Raw genomic sequence first — 22,810 nt, 5'->3', positions numbered from 1 at the left:
GATACAGAGATTTAATATGGCTTTTGGTTTGTTCATTTGCTAAGACTGATTTATAGATAGTATCATATACTTAAAAAAAACATTTTATTGAGATATAATTCGCATGCATTTTCATGTGCTGTACAGTTCACTCATTTAAAGTGTACTCAGTGGTTTTTAGCGTATTCATAGTCGCACAACTATAACCACAGTCAATTTTATCTATTTATTTATAAAGTTTTTTTTTTTAAATTTTTAAGTAATCTCTACACCCAGCATGGGGCTTGAACTCACAACCCAGAGATCTAGAGTCACACCCTCCACTGACTGAACCAGCCAGGCACACCATCCACACTTAATTTTAGAATATTTTCGGACACCCCGGGTGGCTTAGTCGGTTATGCATCTGACTGACTTCCCCTCAGGTCATGATCTCGTACTGTGGGAGTTAGAGCCCTACATCAGGCTCTCTGTTGTCAGCACAGAGCCCACTTTTTTTTTTTTTTTTTTTAATATATGAAATTTGTTGTCGAATTGGTTTCCATACAACACCCAGTGCTCATCCCAAAAGGTGCCCTCCTCACTACCCATCACCCACCCACCCCTCCCTCCCACCCCCCATCAACCCTCAGTTTGTTCTCAGTTTTTAAGAGTCTCTTATGCTTTGGCGCTCTCCCACTCTAACCTCTTTTTTTTTTTTTTTTTCCTTCCCCTCCCCCATGGGTTTCTGTTAAGTTTCTCAGGATCCACATAAGAGTGAAACCATATGGTATCTGTCTTTCTCTGTATGGCTTATTTCACTTAGCATCACACTCTCCAGTTCCATCCACGTTGCTACAAAAGGCCATATTTCAGGGGCGCCTGGATGGCGCAGTCGGTTAAGCGTCCGACTTCAGCCAGGTCACGATCTCGCGGTCCGTGAGTTCGAGCCCCGCGTCAGGCTCTGGGCTGATGGCTCGGAGCCTGGAGCCTGTTTCCGATTCTGTGTCTCCCTCTCTCTCTGCCCCTCCCCCGTTCATGCTCTGTCTCTCTCTGTCCCAAAAATAAATAAAAAACGTTGAAAAAAAAAATTCAAAAGGCCATATTTCATTCTTTCTCATTGCCACGTAGTATTCCATTGTGTATATAAACCACAATTTCTTTATCCATTCATCAGTTGATGGACATTTAGGCTCTTTCCATACTTTGGCTATTGTTGAGAGTGCTGCTATAAACATTGGGGTACAAGTGCCCCTATGCATCAGTACTCCTGTATCCCTTGGGTAAATTCCTAGCAGTGCTATTGCTGGGTCATAGGGTAGGTCTATTTTTAATTTTCTGAGGAACCTCCACACTGCTTTCCAGAGCGGCTGCACCAGTTTGCATTCCCACCAACAGTGCAAGAGGGTTCCCGTTTCTCCACATCCTCGCCAGCATCTATAGTCTCCTGATTTGTTCATTTTGGCCACTCTGACTGGCGTGAGGTGATATCTGAGTGTGGTTTTGATTTGTATTTCCCTGATAAGGAGCGACGTTGAACATCTTTTCATGTGTCTGTTACAGAGCCCACTTTGGATCCTCTGTCTCCTTTTCTCTTTTTCTGTCTGCCCCGCCCCCACTCTCTTTCTCTCAAAAATAAACATTGTAGAAAAAAGAATATTTTCATCACCACAAAAATAAATGTTAGCCCCTTTAGTAGTCACTTCCCATTTCTGTATCCTCCCCAAACAACCCCCTTCCCCAAATGTAAGCAACGATGAATCTGCTTTCTGTCTCCACAGATGTGCCTATTAAAGACATTCATATAAGTCGAACCATATAATACATGTCCGTGGTCTTTTGCGACTGGCTTCTTTCACTTAGCATGATGTTTTCAAGTTATGTTGAAATGTTATTAGTACATGTCAGTATTTCCTTCCTTTTTATTGCTGAATGGTATTCCATTGTATGGATATATCACATTGTATTTATCCATTCATTGGTTGAAGGTTTAGGTTGTTCACACTTTTTGGCCATTGTGGATAGGTTGCATCGAACATCCGTGTCCAAGTTTTTGTGCAGACATATCTTTTCATATCTCTTGGGTATTCACCGAGGAGTAGAATTGCTGGATCAAATGGTAGTATGATGTTTAACCTTTTGAGGAGCTGCCAAACTGTTTTCCAGAGTGGCTATGACGTTTTACAGTCTCTCCAGCAGTGTGTGAGGGTTCCAATTTCTGCACATCCTCACCAGTACTTATTTGTCCTTTTAAAATTTTATCCAACCTAGTGAGTGTTTCATTGTAGTTTTTCATTTTTAGAGAGCAAGCGAGCATGTGCGCAAGGGAGTGAGGGAAGCGGGAGAGAGAGAGAATCTTAAGCAGGCTCCATGCTCAGTGCGGAGCCCGAAGCAGGGCTCGATCTTACGACCCTGGAATTAGGACCTGAGCCAAAATCAAGAGTGGGATGCTCAACCAACTGAGCTACCCAAGCACCCCTTCATTGTAGTTTTGATTTGCATTTCCTTGATGGATAATTATGTTGAGCATCTTTTCATGTGCTTATTATTAACCATTTGTTTATCATTTTTGGAGAACTGTATTCAGATGCTTTGCCCATTTTTAAAATTTTATTGTCTTATTGAATTGAAAGGGTCAATAAAAATCCCTTATCAGATAATATGATTTTTACAAATCCTTTCTCCCAGGAGATGGCTCTTTGGTTTCTTGGGTATTACATATTTCTATTAGATAATACATAATGTCATGTTACCTCTTGTTATGATATTAGCAAGCTTGATAATCATTGCCTGGATCCATTAATGTATTAACTCTTGTAAAGTGGTAGTATTTGAATTCTATTATTCCTTCTTTATTAGAATTTGGGTTTGAGGTTAATGTTCTTTCGGCACCTGAAGATATCATTTTACTGCCTGTGGTTTCCATTGCTTTTCAGAAGCCAGTTTTGTCTTATATTCCTTGAAACATGGATACCCAGTTGGTGGCAGTCTAAAGGAGTATCAGCACAATAACCTTTAGGCTTTGTTTTGGTTTTGCTTTTTGGGCTTTTTGTTTGATTGTTTTTGTTCCAGAGCTATAGTTTTCTAGTTTTCTAGCTCTATCACCTCTTGAGAAGGCAATTTTGTATCCTTATACAGTCTCCTACCTCCTTTTCCTCAAGTAAAATATACATTTGTTTCCGTTGGTATGTATAGAAAAACAGTTTGTAGCCCAGGGAACAATATATAAATATCCATATTATAGAGGATTAAAAAAAAAAAACAGGTTTATTGAGGCATTGTTTATATATCATCAATTCACCTGTTAGTGTAAAGTTTGATAAAAAATTTTTACAGTTATGCAACCATCTCCTCAATCCAGTTGTAAAACACTTCCATCACTGCAAATCCTGCCCTTTTCTGCAGTCATTGATGTGGAAATGCTTGGGTTCAAAGCAAATGGTCAAGGAAGAATTCTTGAGACATCTTCAGTGCAAAAAGGTGGTTTTATTAAAGCATAGAGACAAGACCCATGGGCAGAAAGAGCTGCACTGGGGTTGTGAGGGGTGACTGATTACATACTTTCAAGTTGGGAAGGGGGTTGACATAGCGTTAAGTTTCTAAGGAATTTGGAAGCAAGGTTTCCAGGACCTTGAAGGGGCTAGCTATTGTTAGAAAAAGGTCATTTATTACTGTTTAGTAAAAACTCAGGAATGAGACCCTTCAGATATGTATTAGTGAGCCATGTACTTGGAGGATGATTGCTAATACATATTCGGGAGGTAGAGGAAGTTTCCAAAGGAATTTTTACATGTTAAAGTAGACTTGCAGGATCCTGGAGCTGGGGATAATGTTAAGCTAAGATTGCCTTTTGCCCCTTAGTAAAGTATTAACACTGAGGCAGTTGAGTTCCTAGAGGAATGTCACTTTGCCTGTTTCAAAGACTTGTCATTGGGCTGTAAGTAGCAAGGAAATTTGATTTTTTTCTTTTGCTTTTGTTTCTCACATCAATTATTTATTTATTATTATAGATTCTTAACCTGGGGTTGACTTAGGTTCTTTTTTTTTTTTAATTTAAGGTTTTATTTTTAAGTAATCTCCACAACTCAATATGGGACTCGAACTCACTGAATGAGGTAGCCAGGCACCCCAACATAGACTTTTCATGGCCCTAGAACCACTTGAAATTGCATGTCAACAATACAACACAGGGCCTGTGTTTTGACAAAGCAGAATTTTTTAGTAAAGTGACAATTATGCAAATACAGTCAAAACCAAAACCATTGAGTGTTTTTTATTAAAGTGATTCTGAAATTGTTCCTATGACTGAGAAGCTTTATGAAGGAAAAATATGGGATATGCTGTTTAAAAAATAAAAATTAAAAACTGTGTACTTTATAATTTCATTATAAAATTACAGACCTGTAAAATGTAACCATTTCTATAAGGGCTCACCTGTAGCAAATAAAATCAATAGAGAATTTTTTTTTTTAAGTTAGTTTTCAGTCTGTTGTGTTTTAAACATAGTCTGTTTTTCTCTGGCTGTTTTCAGGATTTCTTTGTTTTTCTTTTTCTTTCTTTTTTTTTTTTTTTTTTTTTTTTCTGTTTTGAGGATTTCTTTACTTTCTGTTTTTTCCTTTTGTGTCCTGCAGTTCTACTGTGATTTCTTTTTATTTTTCTGCTTACAGTTTGTTTGGCTTCTTAAATGCGTGGTTCGGTGTTTTTCATCAATTCTGGAAGGTTCTCAACCAGTATCGCTTCAGATACTGCTTCTGCGCAATGCCTCTTATCTTTGTGGAACCCAAATAAACGTTGTTTTGTAACTTCTTACTATATTCTCTATGTTGCTTACCCTTTTCTTCTGTAATTATAAAATTTGTGCTTCTTACATTTCATAATTGATCATTTTTTTTGGCTTGCCTTCCAGCTCACTGTATCTGTGTTAAACTGTATCAGATCTACTCTAAAACCCATTTGTTGATACCTTAATTTTGGTTATCATACTGTATTTCAACAATTATTCATATCTCAAACTTCTGTATTTTTTTTTCAAATCTGCTCATTTCTGATCATTTCTTGCTTGCTGATAATTTTCATTGCATTTTTCCTTTCCTTGAATATTTGTTGAAGTTATTTTATATTTCATACATTAATTCTAGTATTCTAATTCCAAGGAAGGTGGGCCTTTGTTTTTAACTGTTGTCATTGACTCTAGTTCTGACTCTCTTTAAAGTGATTTATTTCCTTATATATTTGATGGCGTTTACTTAATCCTGAGAACCTGATGGAACTGCTTTTCGACAGAGAAGGTTTGCATCTGTTGATAAACAGTTCATTTTGGCCATCTTGAGCATTCTGGCTAAATAAGTTTAGTTTTCTAACCCCGCATCAGAGTCTGCACTTAGTTTCAGTTCCTAGTGTGAAATAGATTATTAGCCTCGTACTTTGCCTTTCACACATTTACCTTTGATGACTTGACTTCTCCCATAGGTTTAACTTCACTGGCTCCTCTATCCCCTTATTACTTACATGAGTCTAACAATGCATTAAAAAAGTATTTTTTTCTGCTATAGCTGGGGTCCGGTTTAATGAAACAGATGACCTCTCAAAAGCACGGGGTGTTCCAGAAGTGACATATTTTTTTTTAAGTTTATTTATTTATTGTGAGAAAAACAGTGCGAGTGGGGGAGGGGCAGGGAGAGGGGGAGGCACACAATTCCAAGCTGGCTCAACAGTGTCCCTTTGGAGCCCAACCTGGGGCTCAAACTCACACAACGGTGAGATCATGACCTGAGCCGAAACCAAGAGTTGGACGCTTAACCAACTGAGCCACCCAGGCACCCTGACGTATTTTGTTAACTAAGAAAGATGTATGCTATTTAAAATAAATACAGTTACCACATTTCTCTCATTTCGCCCTCTCCCCCCCCCCCCCCATCTCACACACACCTGACCCTAACAGTAACTCCTTTAAAAGTATCAGAGTATCCAGTCAGTGTTTAAATTTCCAATTATCTCAAATGTTACATATTTTTGAACAGTTTGGATTAGCATCCAGATAAAGGTCTGTAACCTTACTGTGATTAAGTTTGAAGTCTTTTTAATTTCACTATCTTTTTTTTTTTTTTTTTTTTTTTTTTTTGCCTCTTACGGTGTCATTTAACATGTTTATCTGTCCTCTGTATTTCCTATAAATTAATAGTTGAATCTGAAGGCTTTATCAGGGTCAGGTTATTTTAGGCAGAGGGGACAAGAGTACATCCTATGTGATGGTTTTCTCTTCCATCAGGACTGCGCTTAGTGTGTGATGTCTCTCTCTGTAATGCTGACAGCCACTGAGGAACATTGCCTAAATTTATTATTTACTAGGAGTTTAAGTGGTGATACTCTAATTCTGTCCTTTCTTCTTCATTAGTTGGAATAATATTTTCAACAGAAGCTTCCCCTCACTTAGGTTACCCCCATGATAAAATTTGTTTAGGTAAAGGCAAAATGAGTGCTTGATTCTTTCCATTTATCAGTTTTCAGAACAATGAGGTGGTTCATTAGCATCTTCCAGTGATGACCAATTAGTTTTTCTTTCATATTCTGAATTCATGAATTGAATCATGTGTATGTTTCTGTTCATTATAATTATTATTTTTATTAGTACTTTCATTGGCCATCTTTGACCCATTGGAGCCCCTTCAAGGTGACTCCTGAGTGTTTTTGACAGATTTAGGAATTTTAAGTGGACACACCGAGGAATGTTTTTAAAAAGATGTATTCTGCATATATTGGTATTTCCAACTCAAGTAGGTAGGGTTTTACTAAGCCTCATCTATCATATAACTTTGACTCCTTTGTCCCAGGTTGAAATTCCTTTGATACCTGGGATGGTAGAATTAGAATATCACATTATTACTCATTTTGTTTATTCCAGATACATACACAACAGGGTAAGAATAATCTCAAGACGATAACCAGTAGTAGAATTGCTGAAAAGAGTGTAGAGTTTTCTTTGTGCTTACCTCGTCTTTAGGGTTGACTGCGCATATACAAATTACTGTCTTGAAAAGTTATGTGGGATAATGTAACTGTGTCGCCGTGTGGATACATATTTAGGTTCATTAATTTTTTTAATCTTTTATTTTTAGGAATTGCTTTTCTTTTGAAGTTTAATTTTCTCATACATGTGTGTGATTCATTTTCATATGCTTGTGAAGACAAAGGGGAGCCTCGTTTCCTTGAGCTCTTTACCCTAGTTCCTCCTTATTCCCATTTATTTTTGTGTAAAATACTTATATGTGGTCTGTTTTATTTACAGTTTTTTAGTTTACTTTTTGGAATTTTGGAAAGTTTGTATATTTGTTACAGTGGTTAGCATCATTTAGCTCCCCCCCCTTTTAAGTTACAGTTATCTGTTGATTCCCTATTATGTGCATTATTGACATTGGTTGTGACCTCTTTCCCTTTTCCTCAGCATCTGATGTCAAGTGTGTCCTTTTTAAAAAAGTTTTTAAAAATTGGCCATTATTTTGAGATAGTTGTAGCTTCACGTGCAATTGTAAAACATAATACAGAGAAATACCTATGTACCCTGTACCCAGTTTCCCCCAGTGATAACATCTTGTAAACATTATAGTAAAATGTTGATATTTATACAGTGAAAATATAAAACATTTCTATCACAAGGCTCTCTCTTGTTGCCAATTAGTAGCCATTCTCCCTCCTTCCCATCCCTGCCCCCCACCCTTAATCCCTGGCAACCACTAATCTCCTTTTCTGTAATTTTGTTACTTCAAGAATGTTATATAAATGGAATCATATGGTATGTAACCTTTTGGGATTAGCTTTTTTTTTTTCTCTTAGCATAATTCCCTGGAGATTCGTTCAAGTTGTTTGTCTCAATAGTTCATTTCTTTTTACTGTTTGGTAATACTACATGATATGTAGTGTGGTTAAACTATATAACCAAAACTCCATATAAACTATATGAAGGATACCTGGGGTGTTTCCAGGTTTGGGTTTTTTATGAATAAGACTGTTGTAAATATTTATTTACAGATTTTTTGTGAACATAAGTTTTCATTTCTCTGGGAGAAATATCTAGAAGTGCAGTTGCTGTGTACTGTGGTATTTTCATGTTTAGTTTTTTAAGAAACTGTTTTCCTAATAGCTGTACCATTTTACGATTCCACTAGCAATGTATGAGTTTTTCCACATACTAACATTTGGTGTTGTCACAGTTGTTTATTTTAGCTGTTCTGATAGATGTATAGTAATATCTCATTGTGGTTTTAATTTGCATTCCCCTAATGGCAAATGACATTGAACATCTTTTCTTGTGCTTCTTGGCCATCTGTATATCCTCTTTGATAAAATGTCTCTTAATTTTTTTGCCCATTTTCTAATTTAATTGATTGTCTAATTAGCTTTGAGAATTCTCTATATATTCTAGATATTAGCCCTTTATTAGATATGTTGTTTGCAAATTTTTTTTCCCAGTCTATAGCTTTTTTATCCCCTTCACATGGGGGCTTTCTCAGAGCAACATTTTTTAATTTTGATGAGGTCCAATTTACCAGTTATTTCTTTATGCATCATGCTTTTAAGGTCAAGTTTAAGAACTCTTTGCCTTGCTCTAGATCCCAGAGATTTTTTTCTAACAGCTTTATAGTTTTGCACTTAAATGTGATCTCATTTTATATTAATTTTTGTGTAGTATATGTGACTTAAGTTGAGATTAATACATTTTGTCTAGCAGTGTCTACCTGTTCCAGCACCATTTGTTGAAAAGTCTATCTTTCCTTTACTGAATTACTTTTACCCTTTGTCAAAAATCAGTTTGAGCATATTTGTATAGGTCTATTTTGTTTTTGTTTTTAATCCTGTTCCATTGATCCACCAGTATCACACAGTGTTTACTATAGCTGTGTAATCTTGAAATTGGATAGACTGGTCCCTTCCACTTTCTTCTTTTTAAAAATTGTTTGGAGCGCCTGGGTGGTTCAGTTGGATGAGCATCCGACTTCAGCTCACGTTATGATCTCATGGTTGACAAGTTCGAGCCCCTCGTCAGGCTCTGTGCTGACAGCTCAGAGCCTGGAGCCTGCTTTGGATTCTGTATCTCTCTCTCTCTCTCTCTCTCTCTCTCTCTCTCTCTCTCCCTCTCCCTGCCCCTCCCCCACTCATGCTCTGTCTCTCTTGGTCTCAAAAATAAAATAAACACTAAAAAAATTTAAAAATTGTTTTAGCTCTTCATATTACTTTGCCTTTCTATATAAATTTTAGAACACTGTTTTCTGTATCTACAAAGAATGTTGCTGAGATTTTGAGCGGAATTGGGTTAAATCTGTATGTTATTGTGGGGAGAATTGACGTGTTTACCAAGTTGAGTCTACTAATCCATGAATACAATATGTCTCTCTATTGTTTTAGATCTTTGAATTCCTTCATCAGTGTTGTGTAGCTTTCCACATGTATGTCCTATACATGTATCGTTAGGTTTATACTTAAGTATTTTTTGAGAGATTATAAAGGATACTGGGTGTATTTTTAATTTTGGTGCCCATGTGTTCATTCCTAGTATATAGACATACAGTTGATTTTTGTGTTTTTGTGTTGTATTCTGTGACCTTATTGAACTGATTTATTAGACCTACCTTATAAATCGCTAGATTTTTTTGGTCTAATGCCCAGAGGCATTTTTCCTTCCTTCCTTCCTTTCTTTCTTTCTTTCTTTCTTTCTTTCTTTCTTTCTTTTTCCTTTTTGGAAATCCATTTGTTTTTGTAATATATCTTAGTGTTGGTTTTTCTCAGTTGATTTCCCAGGCATTGGTGTACTCTTTCAATATTTAATTTCAAGACTTCTAGTTGCAGGACTTTTTTCTCTTTATAGTTTTTTTTTTTTTTTTTAATGTTTGTTTTTGAGACAGAGAGAGGAGACACAGAATTCGAAGTAAGCTCTGAACTGTCAGCACAGAGCCCGACACGGGGCTCGAATCCACAGACCCTGAGATTATGACCTGAGCTGAAGTCGGATGCTTAACTGACAGAGCCATCCAGGCGTCCCTTTAATTATAGTCTTTAATATTTGCTGTATTTTATTGCTTTGTTTTTCCTCTTTGAAAACTCCTTATGTGTATTTAGGATCTTTGCTTAACTTTATTGTCACTTTCATTCTAATAATTTTCACCTTCATTTCTGGTGTTTTTTTTTTTAAAGATTTTATTTTTAAGCAATCTCTACACCCGATGTGGGGATCGAAATTTCAACCTCAAGATCAAGAGTCATATGCTCTACCAACTGAGCCAGCCACACACCCCTCACCTTCATTTCTTTTTGATTTAAAAATTTATTTGCACATTCTTTATCTCTTAAGCATTATCTATTGTGTTTTGAATCTCATGATTATTCTTGTTTAGGTTTCCTTTCTGAAATAATTTATTTCTTTTATTTCAAATTGTTTCCTGATTTCTAAGTTTTTCTAATTCTGATATAAAATGTTATTTCACATTATCTTGGATATAATTTTTATGTTTTATAGGTATGGCTTTTTGGTAGCAAGCTTTTAGTGTCAACGTTCTGCTCCTTATTTTCCCATTTCTTACGACATGGGATTTGACCCCAATCCTTTTCTGTTGTTCATTTTATAATAGGCTTTCCTGAACTTTTTGGAGCAAGAGGTTGGTCAGGATAGTTTGTCTCCTTTACCGCCCTATCTATACCCCTTCCTCTGTTGATTTTTATGAAATGATAAGAAGTATTTGGCTTCCTGTGTTCTGAGATCTGACTGTTTCATTAACCCACTTATATCTGGACCCTCCTTTTCTTTGCTTCATTGTGCCTGTGCTGCTCACTTGGTATTCTGCTCCCAGAAATTCTTTTCAGTTTAGGGCTTCACCCAAGAAGGGGGATTTCAGTCCTTAGTTTTTGAATCTAGAGCCTTACTTTTCCTACTTTATAGTATTGGTATATACAAAAGATCTTTTCCACTTGTAGCTGTTCTCAAATTGCCTTTCTAGACTCTAGTGATTTGTGATTTGGGGTTTTTCTGGCTTCAAGTCCTTCATTTACCCTATTATATTACTTCTATCCTTCTGTTTCCTTCTATATATATGCTGATACCATGTGAGTCCTATAGTTGGCGATTTAACCAGATCCTGCTTGTATTTGAGAATTCAAGGGGATACCCTGTCACCCAATTTTGTAGATTTTGTCCTTGGGATTTTGGTTTGGCTGTCCTGGTAACATTTTTCCCTTTTTTGTGTGAGGTGGGAGATGGCAGGTGATTAAAAACTTCACTGAGAAGTTTTATTCAAGAGAAGGACAACACAAGTACACTAGCTATTGTGGTGAACCAGGTGAGATGATAGTGGCTTAGTCTAGGATAATGGCAGTGGAGCTAGAAGGTTTGAATCCTATTTTGGTGACTTGTTGGATAACAAAGAGTGAGGGACTGCAAAGACATGGATGATCTCCCAAGATAGGGTTCTTACAACTGTTTGGATGATGGTACTTTTTCCTAATATTGGGAATATTCATGGAAGAGTAATTTTTTAGGGGGAAGGTATTTTTTTGAGAGGTGAGGAGTAAAGGGACAAGAGGGACCAGCTATTATGATATTTGTAAGCATCCTGGATGTGAGGCCTTGCAACAATCTATCCTCCACCCCCAAACACACATACAGACATATTTAATTTCTTCAGGGAGCTTTTTCCTGATTCTCTGATATGTCTCCTTCTGATATAGAACTTTATTTACTTTCCTATCTTAACATTTAACACATTTGTATTACTGCTTATTAATCCTATGTTTTTTACTAGACCAACTGTTCACAAACTTTTTCTTAAAAGGACAGACAGATGGTAAATATTGAAGGTTTTGGGAGCCAAGAGACAAAAAAAAAAAAAAGGATATTATGGGGCACCTGGGTGGCTCAGTTGGTCAAACATCTGACTTTGGCTCAGGTCATGATCTCAGGATCCGTGGGCTCGAGCCCCGTGTTGGGGTCTGTGCTGACAGCTCAGAGCCTGGAATCTGCTTTGGATTCTGTGTCTCCCTCTCTCTGCCCCTGCCCCTGCTCATACTCTGTCTCTCGTTTTCTCTCAAAAGTAAATAAACATTACAAAAAATTTAAAAATAAAAAAATAAGGATATTATGTGGATACTTAGTATCATTTATGATATAACCACTTAAAAGTATAAAACCATTCCTGTTGGGCCCTACAAAAAAACAGACAGCAATCAGATTTGGGCCATAGGCTCTAGTTTGCTGACCACTGTACTAGACTGTACATTCTGTACTTGTCCTGGTTGCAGGCATATTGCGTGGTGCATTTTAGATGAATTCAGTAAATTTTTGTTGAGTGAGTGAATATTACTCTTACAGATTGGAGCTCAGGCAAGAGGGTTGAGCTAAAGATAGATATTTTGAGAGTGGTCATCAAACAGAAATTGAAGACATGAGAGTAGATACCATCAGCTTCAGAAGAATGAAAGAAAGAGGCCCAAAGTGGAGCCTCTTCTGTAATTCAGAGAACGGAACAAGTCATGACTAACTTAATGGTACTTTCATCGTGTACATAGTAGTCAGTACCTGTGGCTAACTGACCTAAGCCATTTGGCTATTTTACATACATATGGTTCTTTTGGATGAGTAGGAGGCGTTTAACTATTAGAGATAGGTGAGATAATATATGTATTTTCCTTAGAAATTTTACTACCAGTGTGTTACATTATAATAAAACAAGCTTTAGAATTCTGCCACTTACACAAACACGTATTAGCAAGCAGTTACCACCTTGCAGTAAAACTTCCATCTTTAAGCATACACCATAAAGAACTGATTAGGGTTAGGTGACAAAATCCTCCTAGAAGGTGTGGGATATAGGATCAAAGGGATTCAAAAACCTCTCTGAAGACAGACTGCAGGGCTTTCCAGATTCTTAAACTGCAAACAAGTAAGAATCAAGGCACCTACACAACATTCCTAACCAGTCTGTATATCTTGAACAATTCCATTTTGGCAATAAAATGCTATTTCCAATATCTCTTTTATACTAATTAACAAACCACTCCCTAAATTCAGATGTTGGTATTCGAAGCACTTATTAACTGGGAGCTAACTTCTGAAATGGGTGCTTTAAATGCTAGCTAACCCACTGTGAAGTGTGGATTCTTAATTTAGGGAACTTCAGAAGTTGACTCACTACTCCTATGGATCCTGAAGTATTTTGATGTGAATTACAATATAGCATTAACTTGATCATATTTTTTAAGGGATATGTTGCCTGGATCTTTTTTGTTGTATTCCTATCATAACAGTTCATAAACAAGTGTAGTTGTTATTGCAATTAAAATATTTTTTTCTAATAAAATAAGATAAAAACAGGGAGGCAAACCATAGACATTCTTAATTATAGACAACAAACCAAGGGTTGCTGGAGAGGAGGTAGGTAGGGGGAAGTAGGCTAATTGGGTGATGGGCATTAAGGCGGGCACTTGTGATAAGCACTAAATTCTACTCCTGAAACCAATTAAAAAAAAAAAAAAGATATTTTTTTCTTCTCAGTTCCAGTAACAGTTGAATTAGATATTCATGTGGGCAAATAAATTTTAACAGCAGTATAGTTCTAATCTTCAGTGAATCAAGACAATTTAGAGTTATCAAATTAATATTAGTATTTGAAGATTGCTCAACATTTATTACCATTCTTTATGATGAATATATGAAGCAGTCTGTGTATTAAGCAGTCTCTGTATTAATAGTATTAAAGTCAAAACACAGAAACATAGTATAGAATTAGATTCAAGGCTGTCTTTCTACTGTTGAACCCTAATAGTGATAATAATTTTATCAGTGCATCATTTCATTACATTAAATGAATGCTACTAATTTGAATTTTGTTTGGCAGTTTTGTTTACATTTAATATATATCTATATTTAAGCATAAGTTTAGATTAATATTTCGGTATATTTAGCAAACTTTATAATTTGATTTTCATGGGGTTTCTCCCCAAAGGAGAATTTATCACTGCAATTTAAGAAAACTTGACAGCGATACCATACAAAAGAATTATCAAATAAAATAGTAGTATACTGAGTCTGGCAATATATTAAAATAATAATATACCATGACCATGTAACCTTTATGTAGCCTTTATTCCAAAACTGTAAGGATTTTACATACTTACATATGTAATAAAATAATTCATTGTATCAGCGTATCAAGGGAGAGAGGGGATATCTAATCATTTCAGTCATTCCTGATAAGACATGGCTGATGGAGCCTCTCAGTAAACTTCGAAGGATACTTCTTTGGGGGCACCTGGGTGGCTCAATCCGTTCCGATTCTTGATTTCGTCTAAGGTCATGACCTCATGGTTCTGAGATTGAGCCCCATGTCAGCATGGAGCCTGCTTGGGATTCTCTCTCCCTTTTTCTCTGCCCTTCTCCTGTCTGTGTGCTCTCTCTCTCAAAACAAATAAACATTAAAAAAAAAAAAAAAAGGATACTTGTTTGCCTTTTGATACAAAATATCTATCCCAAATTTATTTTCCTTTTCATGTGGTTTTAAGGCCATGACAATGAGTTCTTTACTTTTTTAAAACATGAATCATTTGAGATAGATTTCATTGGTTGTAAACAACAAAAACCAACTCTGGCTGATTTAAGGAAAAACAATTTTTTGGAAACATATGGGTAGTTCATAGAATGAGTAGCAACACCTGAGAACTGGGAATAGAACCTACTCTTTTTTTTTTCCTTTCCACTTTGCTCAGGGTTCAGAGTTATGAGGGAGAGAGTTCTGCTGGCATGGTTTTGGTCTCATGCCCTATTCAAAACGAGGACAGAGTGAGATACTTTAATAGGCAGTTCCATCAGGGCAGTCTACAGCAGAGGATATATAATTCCACAGAGAAACCTGGGTGCAGTTAGGAAAGGGGAATGGATTCTAGGCAGCCAAGCCCCACCTCATGTTCCCCCCCAAATTAACCAACAGATATCCAGTAAAATAGACAGGAGTTTTGGCTTTTTAACCTCCTATAGTTCATTCAGAGTCTAAAACTGACCAATCCTTAACCCTTAAAGAGCAATTACTTCTAAAAATTTTTTAAATATTAAATGCCTAAGACCTTAACGTATCTACTAGCAGTGTCAATATTTAGGTACTTACATATTCTTTATTTTTCTTTTTAGACAATGCGAAGACACCGAAATGAAGTGACGGTTGAACTGCGAAAGGTAAGAAAGTAAAGTAACAGAAACAGAAAGTAAATAGGAGATTTTTCTGATTTTTTAAATTCTGTATGACTTGAATAATGAAAATACTGTGCAAATTAGTGATCAACCCTAAACCACACAGCATATACATCATTAAATAGTTTATAATGGTATATATTGAAAGCTTTCATTTATTGAGGTGCTATGTACTGTGTGAAGTACTTTAATACCAACATTGAAATTGTCACATCTGATGAAATTAGACACTCTTGTGGGTTTTTCCTTAATACCCTCTTTTTTTTAGGCTATGTGCCAGACAGGATTCCTCCACCTTCTTTGTATAAAAGTTAAACATACTTGCTCAAGATTCTTTAGAAAAATAAAAGTAGAATAACCTTATATCTTACCAATTAAATGCAACTGCTGTTAAACTATATTGTATTTTCATCTATTTTTTTTTTGGAGGACTTTAGAGTTACCTTTATGATACTGTGTTTTCATGCAAGCACATTTTATTTGAAGCAAATATTTCAGTTGCCAATCAAGAAAATACACATAATTGGGCGCCTAGGTAGGTTAGTTGGTTAAGCATCTAACTCTTGGTTTTGGCTCAGGATCATGAGTATGAGCCCCGCATTGGATACTGTGCTGACAATGAGGAGCCTGCTTGGGATATTCTCTCCCTCTCTCTCTCTCTCTCTCTCTCTCTCTCTCTCTGCCCCTCCCCCACTTGTGCCATCTCTGTCTCGAAATAAATAAATAAAATAAAAACGTAAAAAAATATATACATAACTAGTTCTCTATATTATGTGTACATTTAAAAAAAATATATTTTGGAACTTATATTCAAATCTTTGTGTTTGTTTTAGGTTAGATCCTTTTTTTCACTCCTGAAATTCCTAAATTAAAATTATCATCTTAAAATTTTTCAGTTTTAAAGAGAAGGAAGGTCTTGATTCTGAGAGTAACACTCTCCCAGTCACTAAAACTAAATAGATCCCGGGGCGCCTGGGTGGCTCAGTCGGTTAAGCCTCTGACTTCGGCTCAGGTCACGATCTCGCGGTCTGCGAGTTCGAGCCCCGCGTTGGGCTCTGGGCTGATGGCTCAGAGCCTGGAGCTTGCTTCTGATTCTGGGTCTCCCTCTCTCTCTCTGCCCCTCCCCCGTTCATGCTCTGTCTCTCTCTGTCTCAAAAATAAATAAAACGTTAAAAAAAAAATTAAAAAAAAAAAAAACTAAATAGACCTGTGCATTTATGTACTTAATATGTATTTATTTAATACCCATTTTGGGTCATGAATTTTTACCCAGCATCAATGTTTTATGCTCATAAATAGTATATAGTTACTGAAATTCATTCTCCTGCAACCCCTCCCCCCCAATCTTTATTACAATTGAAAAATGCTTGCTAAATCCAGTGTTCTTTCAACTCCTTAACCTCTTCAAAGATACTTACCAATTAACAACAGTGATTTGGCAATCATATTTTCAAGTTTTTTCACATCCTTGGTTCATTTGGACCAGAGAAGTCAACTAGCTAAATAAAGAGTGAGGTAGGCTCCTTGCCAGTCTTAACACTTTGTACCTAGCTTCTTTTTTTTTCTTTTAAACTTTTTATTAGCATATAACATACATAGAAAAAAGTCAGGGGCACCCGGGTGGCTCAGTTGGTTGAGCGTCCGACTTCGGCTCAGGTCATGATCTCACAGTTCGTGAGTTTGAGCCCCGCATCGGGCTCTGTGCTGACAGCTCACGGCCTGGAGACTGCTTCAGATTCTGTGTCTCCCTCTCTCTCTGCCCCATCCCCACTCATACTCTGTCTCTCTCTGTCTTAAAAATAAATAAAACATTAAAAAAAAATTTTTTTTTAATAAAAAAAAGTCAACACATCTTAAGCTTGATGAGTTTTCACAAAGTGAACTGTTATACAGTTATCTGTATAATAAGCTTCTAGATCAAGAAAGAACATTACTTGTATTCCAGGGCTCCTTCCCAGTTACTCCTTTCCCCCAAAGGTAACCATTATCCTGATATTTAATATTATAGATTATTTTGCATAGTTTGAACTTTATGTAAATAGAACAGTAAGTGTCCTTTTGTGTCTGGTTTTTCATTCATCATGTGAAGATCATTCTTCTTAATAGAGACAGTAGGAATGGTAGGAATAAAACATCTGTTAACATTATACCAGCTATCCCCAGATGTGGGCCTTTACTTTCCCTTCAATTTTCATGCTTGGAATACAACTCAAAACTTTTATATTTGTCCTGGTATTATTCAGAATCCTCTCGTTTTAAGCTTTTTAGCCCTTCAAATATGCTTATTAATTTAAGCTATTCACTTTTCTTAATATTTGGTTGTTTGTTCCTTCTTCTATAGTTGTACTGTCTTCTGTATTTAATTTATAGAATTAAAATTTCTTGCTTGTCACAGTACATCTTTTAATATCCACTTTGTTTGCCTTAGAGTCCTGTTATTCTTTTTATTCCTAAATAACATTATTCCTTTCCGGTTACTAGAATTAGTTCCTAGAAATTCTTATAGAAGGACCAAAAATGAAATTAACTAAGGAAATCTCAAGAAATTTCCTTACTTCACATTTCAGAATTCCCTGAGTAAGCCCCAGAATATGAACAGTTCCTGAAACAAAGCCTAAACTTCAAACAAAGCTTAATTGATTTTGATACCATTCTGTAGAGGTATGGAGAACCTTTCAAGAGAAGATTCCTTTATTCTTTATGGTCAGAGTGTCTGTCTACTTCTAGCCTTGCTATCTCTATACCTCCATTAAGGAGAAGATCACAGCATTGTCGTTAATGACATTGAGATTCTTGTTAATACAAGAAAGCTAGTTTCCAGAGTTTCATAGATGAGCTCTATTTTTATTAGATTGTAATCATCTTAAGTGAAGGTAATAACCACAGTCCCCCACTGCTAGTACTCCCAAATCTCTCTCCCAGCCCATCCCTAAATGCCTAGTCAAATTCTGGACCAATAGTTTGTACTCATTAAATGCTAATTTTCAAGAATGAAATTGATTATGATATCTTAAAATTTTCTGTGTATTTAAATAATTTATTGAATTTTCAAGAAAAAATACGATAGCTACAGAGCAGTGCTACTCAAAAGTCCTAATCTGTGACAAGTTAGGGAGCTTATGTCAAAATACTAAACAAGGGACTGACTGCTTCCTTTTCCAAAAAAATCTTTCTGCCTAAATAAATAAATAAATAATGTAAATAAACAATGTGTATAGTTTGACAATCGATTTCTGACAAAATCTCTGTATTTTGGGGCAGACCTGTAACATAGAGTTTGAGAAAATCTTAGCCAGTCCAAGGACTGTACTTTGTTTTTTTATGTTTATTTATTCTTGAGACAGAGACAGAGTGTGAACAGGGGAGGGGCAGAGAGAGAGGGAGACACAGAATCTGAAACAGGCTCCAGGCTCTGAGCTATCAGCACAGAGCCCGACGCAGGGCTCGAACCCACAAACTGTGAGATCATGACCTGGGCTGAAGTCGGATGCTTAACCGACTGAGCCACCCAGGCGCCCCTAAGGACTGTACTTTGAATAACACTGATACTGCTCTGTCAGCTTAAAGATGAATTCTAGTTATTAATATGTACTGTTCTACTGGCCTCAAATTTTTTTTGTCTGAACTTTTTTGCCTTTACCTCCTTGATATTTTACTTTCCTATTTAATTAGGTATTTATGCATCAACACTTACACAGAGGTCTGTACTTCTGTTTTAGATCATGTTGTAAACAGAGTCACATAGGAATTAAATAACTTGCCTAAAATCACACAACTGATAAATGGGAAAGCTCTTAACCATTATGCTGTAATGCCTCTCAATATAAATGTTTGTTCAGTGAATAATGCCTCATGAGTTGAAAATCCATCCAAAGCCTATCAGTGGCATTTTTAACTTTGGCAAATTATATTAAACTTTATATAATCTTCTCTTGGTGATTTGTCAGTTAGATATCCCATAGGATTTTATTGTGATTAGATCTGGGGGTGGGCACGTTAAGTTCTTAACATAATGAAAACCACCACCAAAATGCCATACTTTGACTAATCAGATACAGTGCAATTGTTTTGTTTGACCTTGTAGTAAAATATCTTTTTAAAAAATACCCTAAGTTCCTTATATTAACAAGATAATAAAGAAAATTTATATTATCATATCAGTTGATACAGAAAAAGCATTTGACAAAATCCAACACTCATTCTTGATAAAACTTTTGACACATTGCAGATAGAACTTGCTTAACTTTTTTTTTAATTTTATTTTTTATTTTTAAAAGAGAGCACAAGCTGGGGAAGGGCAGAGAGAGAGGGAGACACAGAATCTGAAGCAGGCTCCAGCCTTCAGGCTGTCGGCAAAGAGCCCAACGTAGAGTTCGAACTCGTGAACCATGAGATCATGACCTGAGCCAAAGTTGGATGCTTAACCGACTGAGCCACCCAGGTGCCCCTAGAACTTGATCAACTTGATAAAGAACATCTGCAAAAAAACCTACAGCTAACATCATACTTAATGGTGAAAAGACTGAATGGTTTCCCCCTAAGATCTGAGAACAAGGCAGGATGCCTATTCTTACTGCTCTTATTTAATACAGAATCTGCAAAAAAGCTCCTAGAATTAATAATTGAGTTCAGCAAAGTCACAGAAACAAGATTAACACATAAAAGTCTATCACTTATGTATGCTAACAATGAACATGCAGAAACCAAAATTAAAAGCACAATACCATTTATTGCCACTCTGAAGAAAATAAAATACTTTGTTATACATTAACAAAACATGTACAGGATATGTATGCTGAATATTATAAAATGCTGATGGAAGAAATCAAGTAAGACTTAAGTAAATGGAGAGATGTATACTGTGGTCATGAACTGGAAAATTCATCATAGTAAAGATGCCTATTCTCTGATCTGTTGGTTTAATAGAGTTTTTATCAAAATCCCACCAAAGTCTTTTTGTAGACACAGACCGGCTTATTCGGAAATGTATATGGAAAGGCACAGACTCTAGAAACCTAAAATAATCCTGACAAAGAATAACATAGGAGCAATTGCTCTACCCAATATTAAGGCTCTTGGACACATTTATCAATGGAACAGAAGGTAAAACCCAGAAACAAATCCACACAAATACACTCAAGTTACTTTTGGCAGGTGCGAAACCAATTCAATGGAGGAAGAATATCGTTTTTAGCAAATGGTACTAGAACAGTTGGAAATTCATGAGCAAAAATAAATAAATAAATAAATAACCTCAACCTAATTGTCGTCACACCTATACAAAAACACAAAATGGATCCTAGATTTAAATGTAAAACATGAAACTATAAATGGAGGGAAAATTTCAGGATCCAGAGCCAGGCGAAGAGTTTTTATAGTTGACCACAAGGCATAATCCATAAAAAGAAAGTTGGAGCTTAACAAATTAAAAAATTTTATTCTGTGAAAACCCATGTGAAGAAGATGAAAATCAAAACTAGAGGCAAGAAGACAACCACACATCCAATACAGGACTAGTATCTAGCATATATAATGAACTCTTAAAGGTTAATATTAAAAAAATCAAAAAACAAAACAAAAAAGAATCTAATTAGAAAATGGGCAAAGATGGAAGAGATATTTCAGTGAAGGATATATACAGATGGTACTTACTATGATGATGATTATTAATACATGATTAGCCATCAGAGAACTATGGATTAAAACCAACTAAGCAAGCATCTATCAGAATGACTAAAGTAAACAATAATGACAACATGAAAAGCTAGTGAAGATGCAGATAAATTGGTTAAATCCTATGTTGCTGATGAGAATGTGGAATGGTATAATCACTCTGGAAAACATGTAGCTACTATATAACCACCAGTTATACTCCTACTCATTTATTCCAGAGATATGAAAACTGGTATTCATACAAAACCTGTACATGAATGTTTGTAACAGCTTTATTTTGGAATAGCCATAACCTGGGACCAACCCAGATGTCTTTAAAGGGTAATTCGTTAAACTTTAGCATGTCTTTGCCATGAAATGCCATTCCGCAATTAAAAGGAACAAGCTGTTAATAGATGCAACAACTTATACAAATATTTAGGGAATTATGCTGGGCAAAAGAAAGCCCATCACAAAAAGGTTATATACTGTGTGATTCCGTTTATATAACATTTTTGAAGTGACAGAATTTTAGGAATGAAGGACAGATTAGTGGTTGCCAAGGGTTACAGGGAGAGGGAGGTTGTTTGCTTATAAAAAGGCAACAGGAGGGGTGCCTGGGTGGCTCAGTCGGTTAAGCATCCGACTTCGGCTCAGGTCATGATTTCACGATCTGTGAGTTCGACCCCCCGTCAGGCTCTGTGCTGACAGCTCAGAGCCTGGAGCCTGCTTCCGATTCTGTGTCTCCCTCTCTCTCTGACCCTCCCCCGTTCATGCTGTCTCTCCCTGTCTCAAAAATAAAATAAACGTTAAAAAAAAAAAATTAAAAAAAAAAAAAGGCAACAGGAGGGCATCTTCTGTTTTTGGAACTGTTCAGTATTTTGACTAAAATCATGGATAGGTGATAAAATCATGTAGGTGATAAAACTGTATAGATTTAATACACTTAAAACATTCATACAGTGAATACAAGTAAGACAGGAAATCTGAATAAGATCAAGGGATTATATCAGTGTCAATGTCTTGGTTGTGATATTATACTGTAGTTCTGCAAAATGTTAATTAAGAGAACCTGAGCTAGAGATTTCTGCATTATTTCTTACAACTGCATTCAAATTTACAATTATCTCAATCAAACTTAATGAAATGCTGTTATTGGTTTTAATGCTGAATTAGTTTTTTTCTTTTTTCTTTTAATTCCAGTTAGTTAACATATAGTTAACTTTCAGGTGTATGTACACCTTTCTGTTGTAAAACTGTACAACTTTCAGGTGTACAGTATAGTGGTTCAACACTTCCATACAACTGAATGGTCATCACAAGCGCAGTCCCTAATCCCCATCACCTATTTAACCCCTCCACCTCTCCACCTCCCCTCTGGTACCCATCAGTTTGTTCTCTATAATTAAGAGTCTGTTTCTTGGTTTGTCTGTCTCCTTTTTTTCTTCTTGCTCATTTGTTTTATAAATGAAACCATATGAGGGAAATCATATGGTATTTGTCTTTCTCTGAATTATTTCGCTTAGCATAATACTCTCTGGCTCCATCCATGTCATTGTAAATGGGAAGACTTCATTCTTTTTAGGCCTGAATAATATATACATATACTGTATCTTCTTTATCCATTCATCAATCAATGGACATTTGGGCTGTTTCCATATCTTGGCTATTGTAAATAACTCTGTGATAAACGGTGAGTTCCACATATCCCTTTGAATTAGTGTTTTTGTATTCTTTAGGTAAATACCCTCTAGCGTGATTGCTGGATTATAGGGTAGATCTATTTTTAGTTTCTTGAGGAAACTCCATACTGTTTTCCAGAGTGGCTATACCAGTTCTCATTCCCATTGACAGTGCACAAGGGTTCCTTTTTCTCCACCTCCTTACTAACACTTGTTCTTTTTGTGTTTTTTATTTTAGCCATTCCAACAGGGTGAGGTGATACCTCATTGAAGTTTTGATTTGCATTTCCCTGAT

General features: G+C 36.0%; 1 protein-coding gene across 1 annotated transcript in view; it reads left to right on the top strand.

The window, feature by feature from the left end:
• KPNA3 (karyopherin subunit alpha 3) overlaps positions 1-22,810 on the top strand; it is a 105,843-nt gene that overhangs the window by 40,134 nt on the left and 42,899 nt on the right. The window contains exon 2 of the mRNA XM_060637919.3: positions 15,122-15,166. Within this exon, the coding sequence (XP_060493902.1) occupies positions 15,122-15,166 (45 nt within the window). The remainder of the gene's footprint in view (positions 1-15,121; positions 15,167-22,810) is intronic.

This window comes from Panthera onca, chromosome A1 (assembly GCF_046562875.1).
Source record: "Panthera onca isolate mPanOnc1 chromosome A1, mPanOnc1 haplotype 2, whole genome shotgun sequence".
Taxonomy (NCBI): Eukaryota; Metazoa; Chordata; class Mammalia; order Carnivora; family Felidae; genus Panthera; species Panthera onca.
This window is presented reverse-complemented; position numbering and strand designations above follow the sequence as displayed.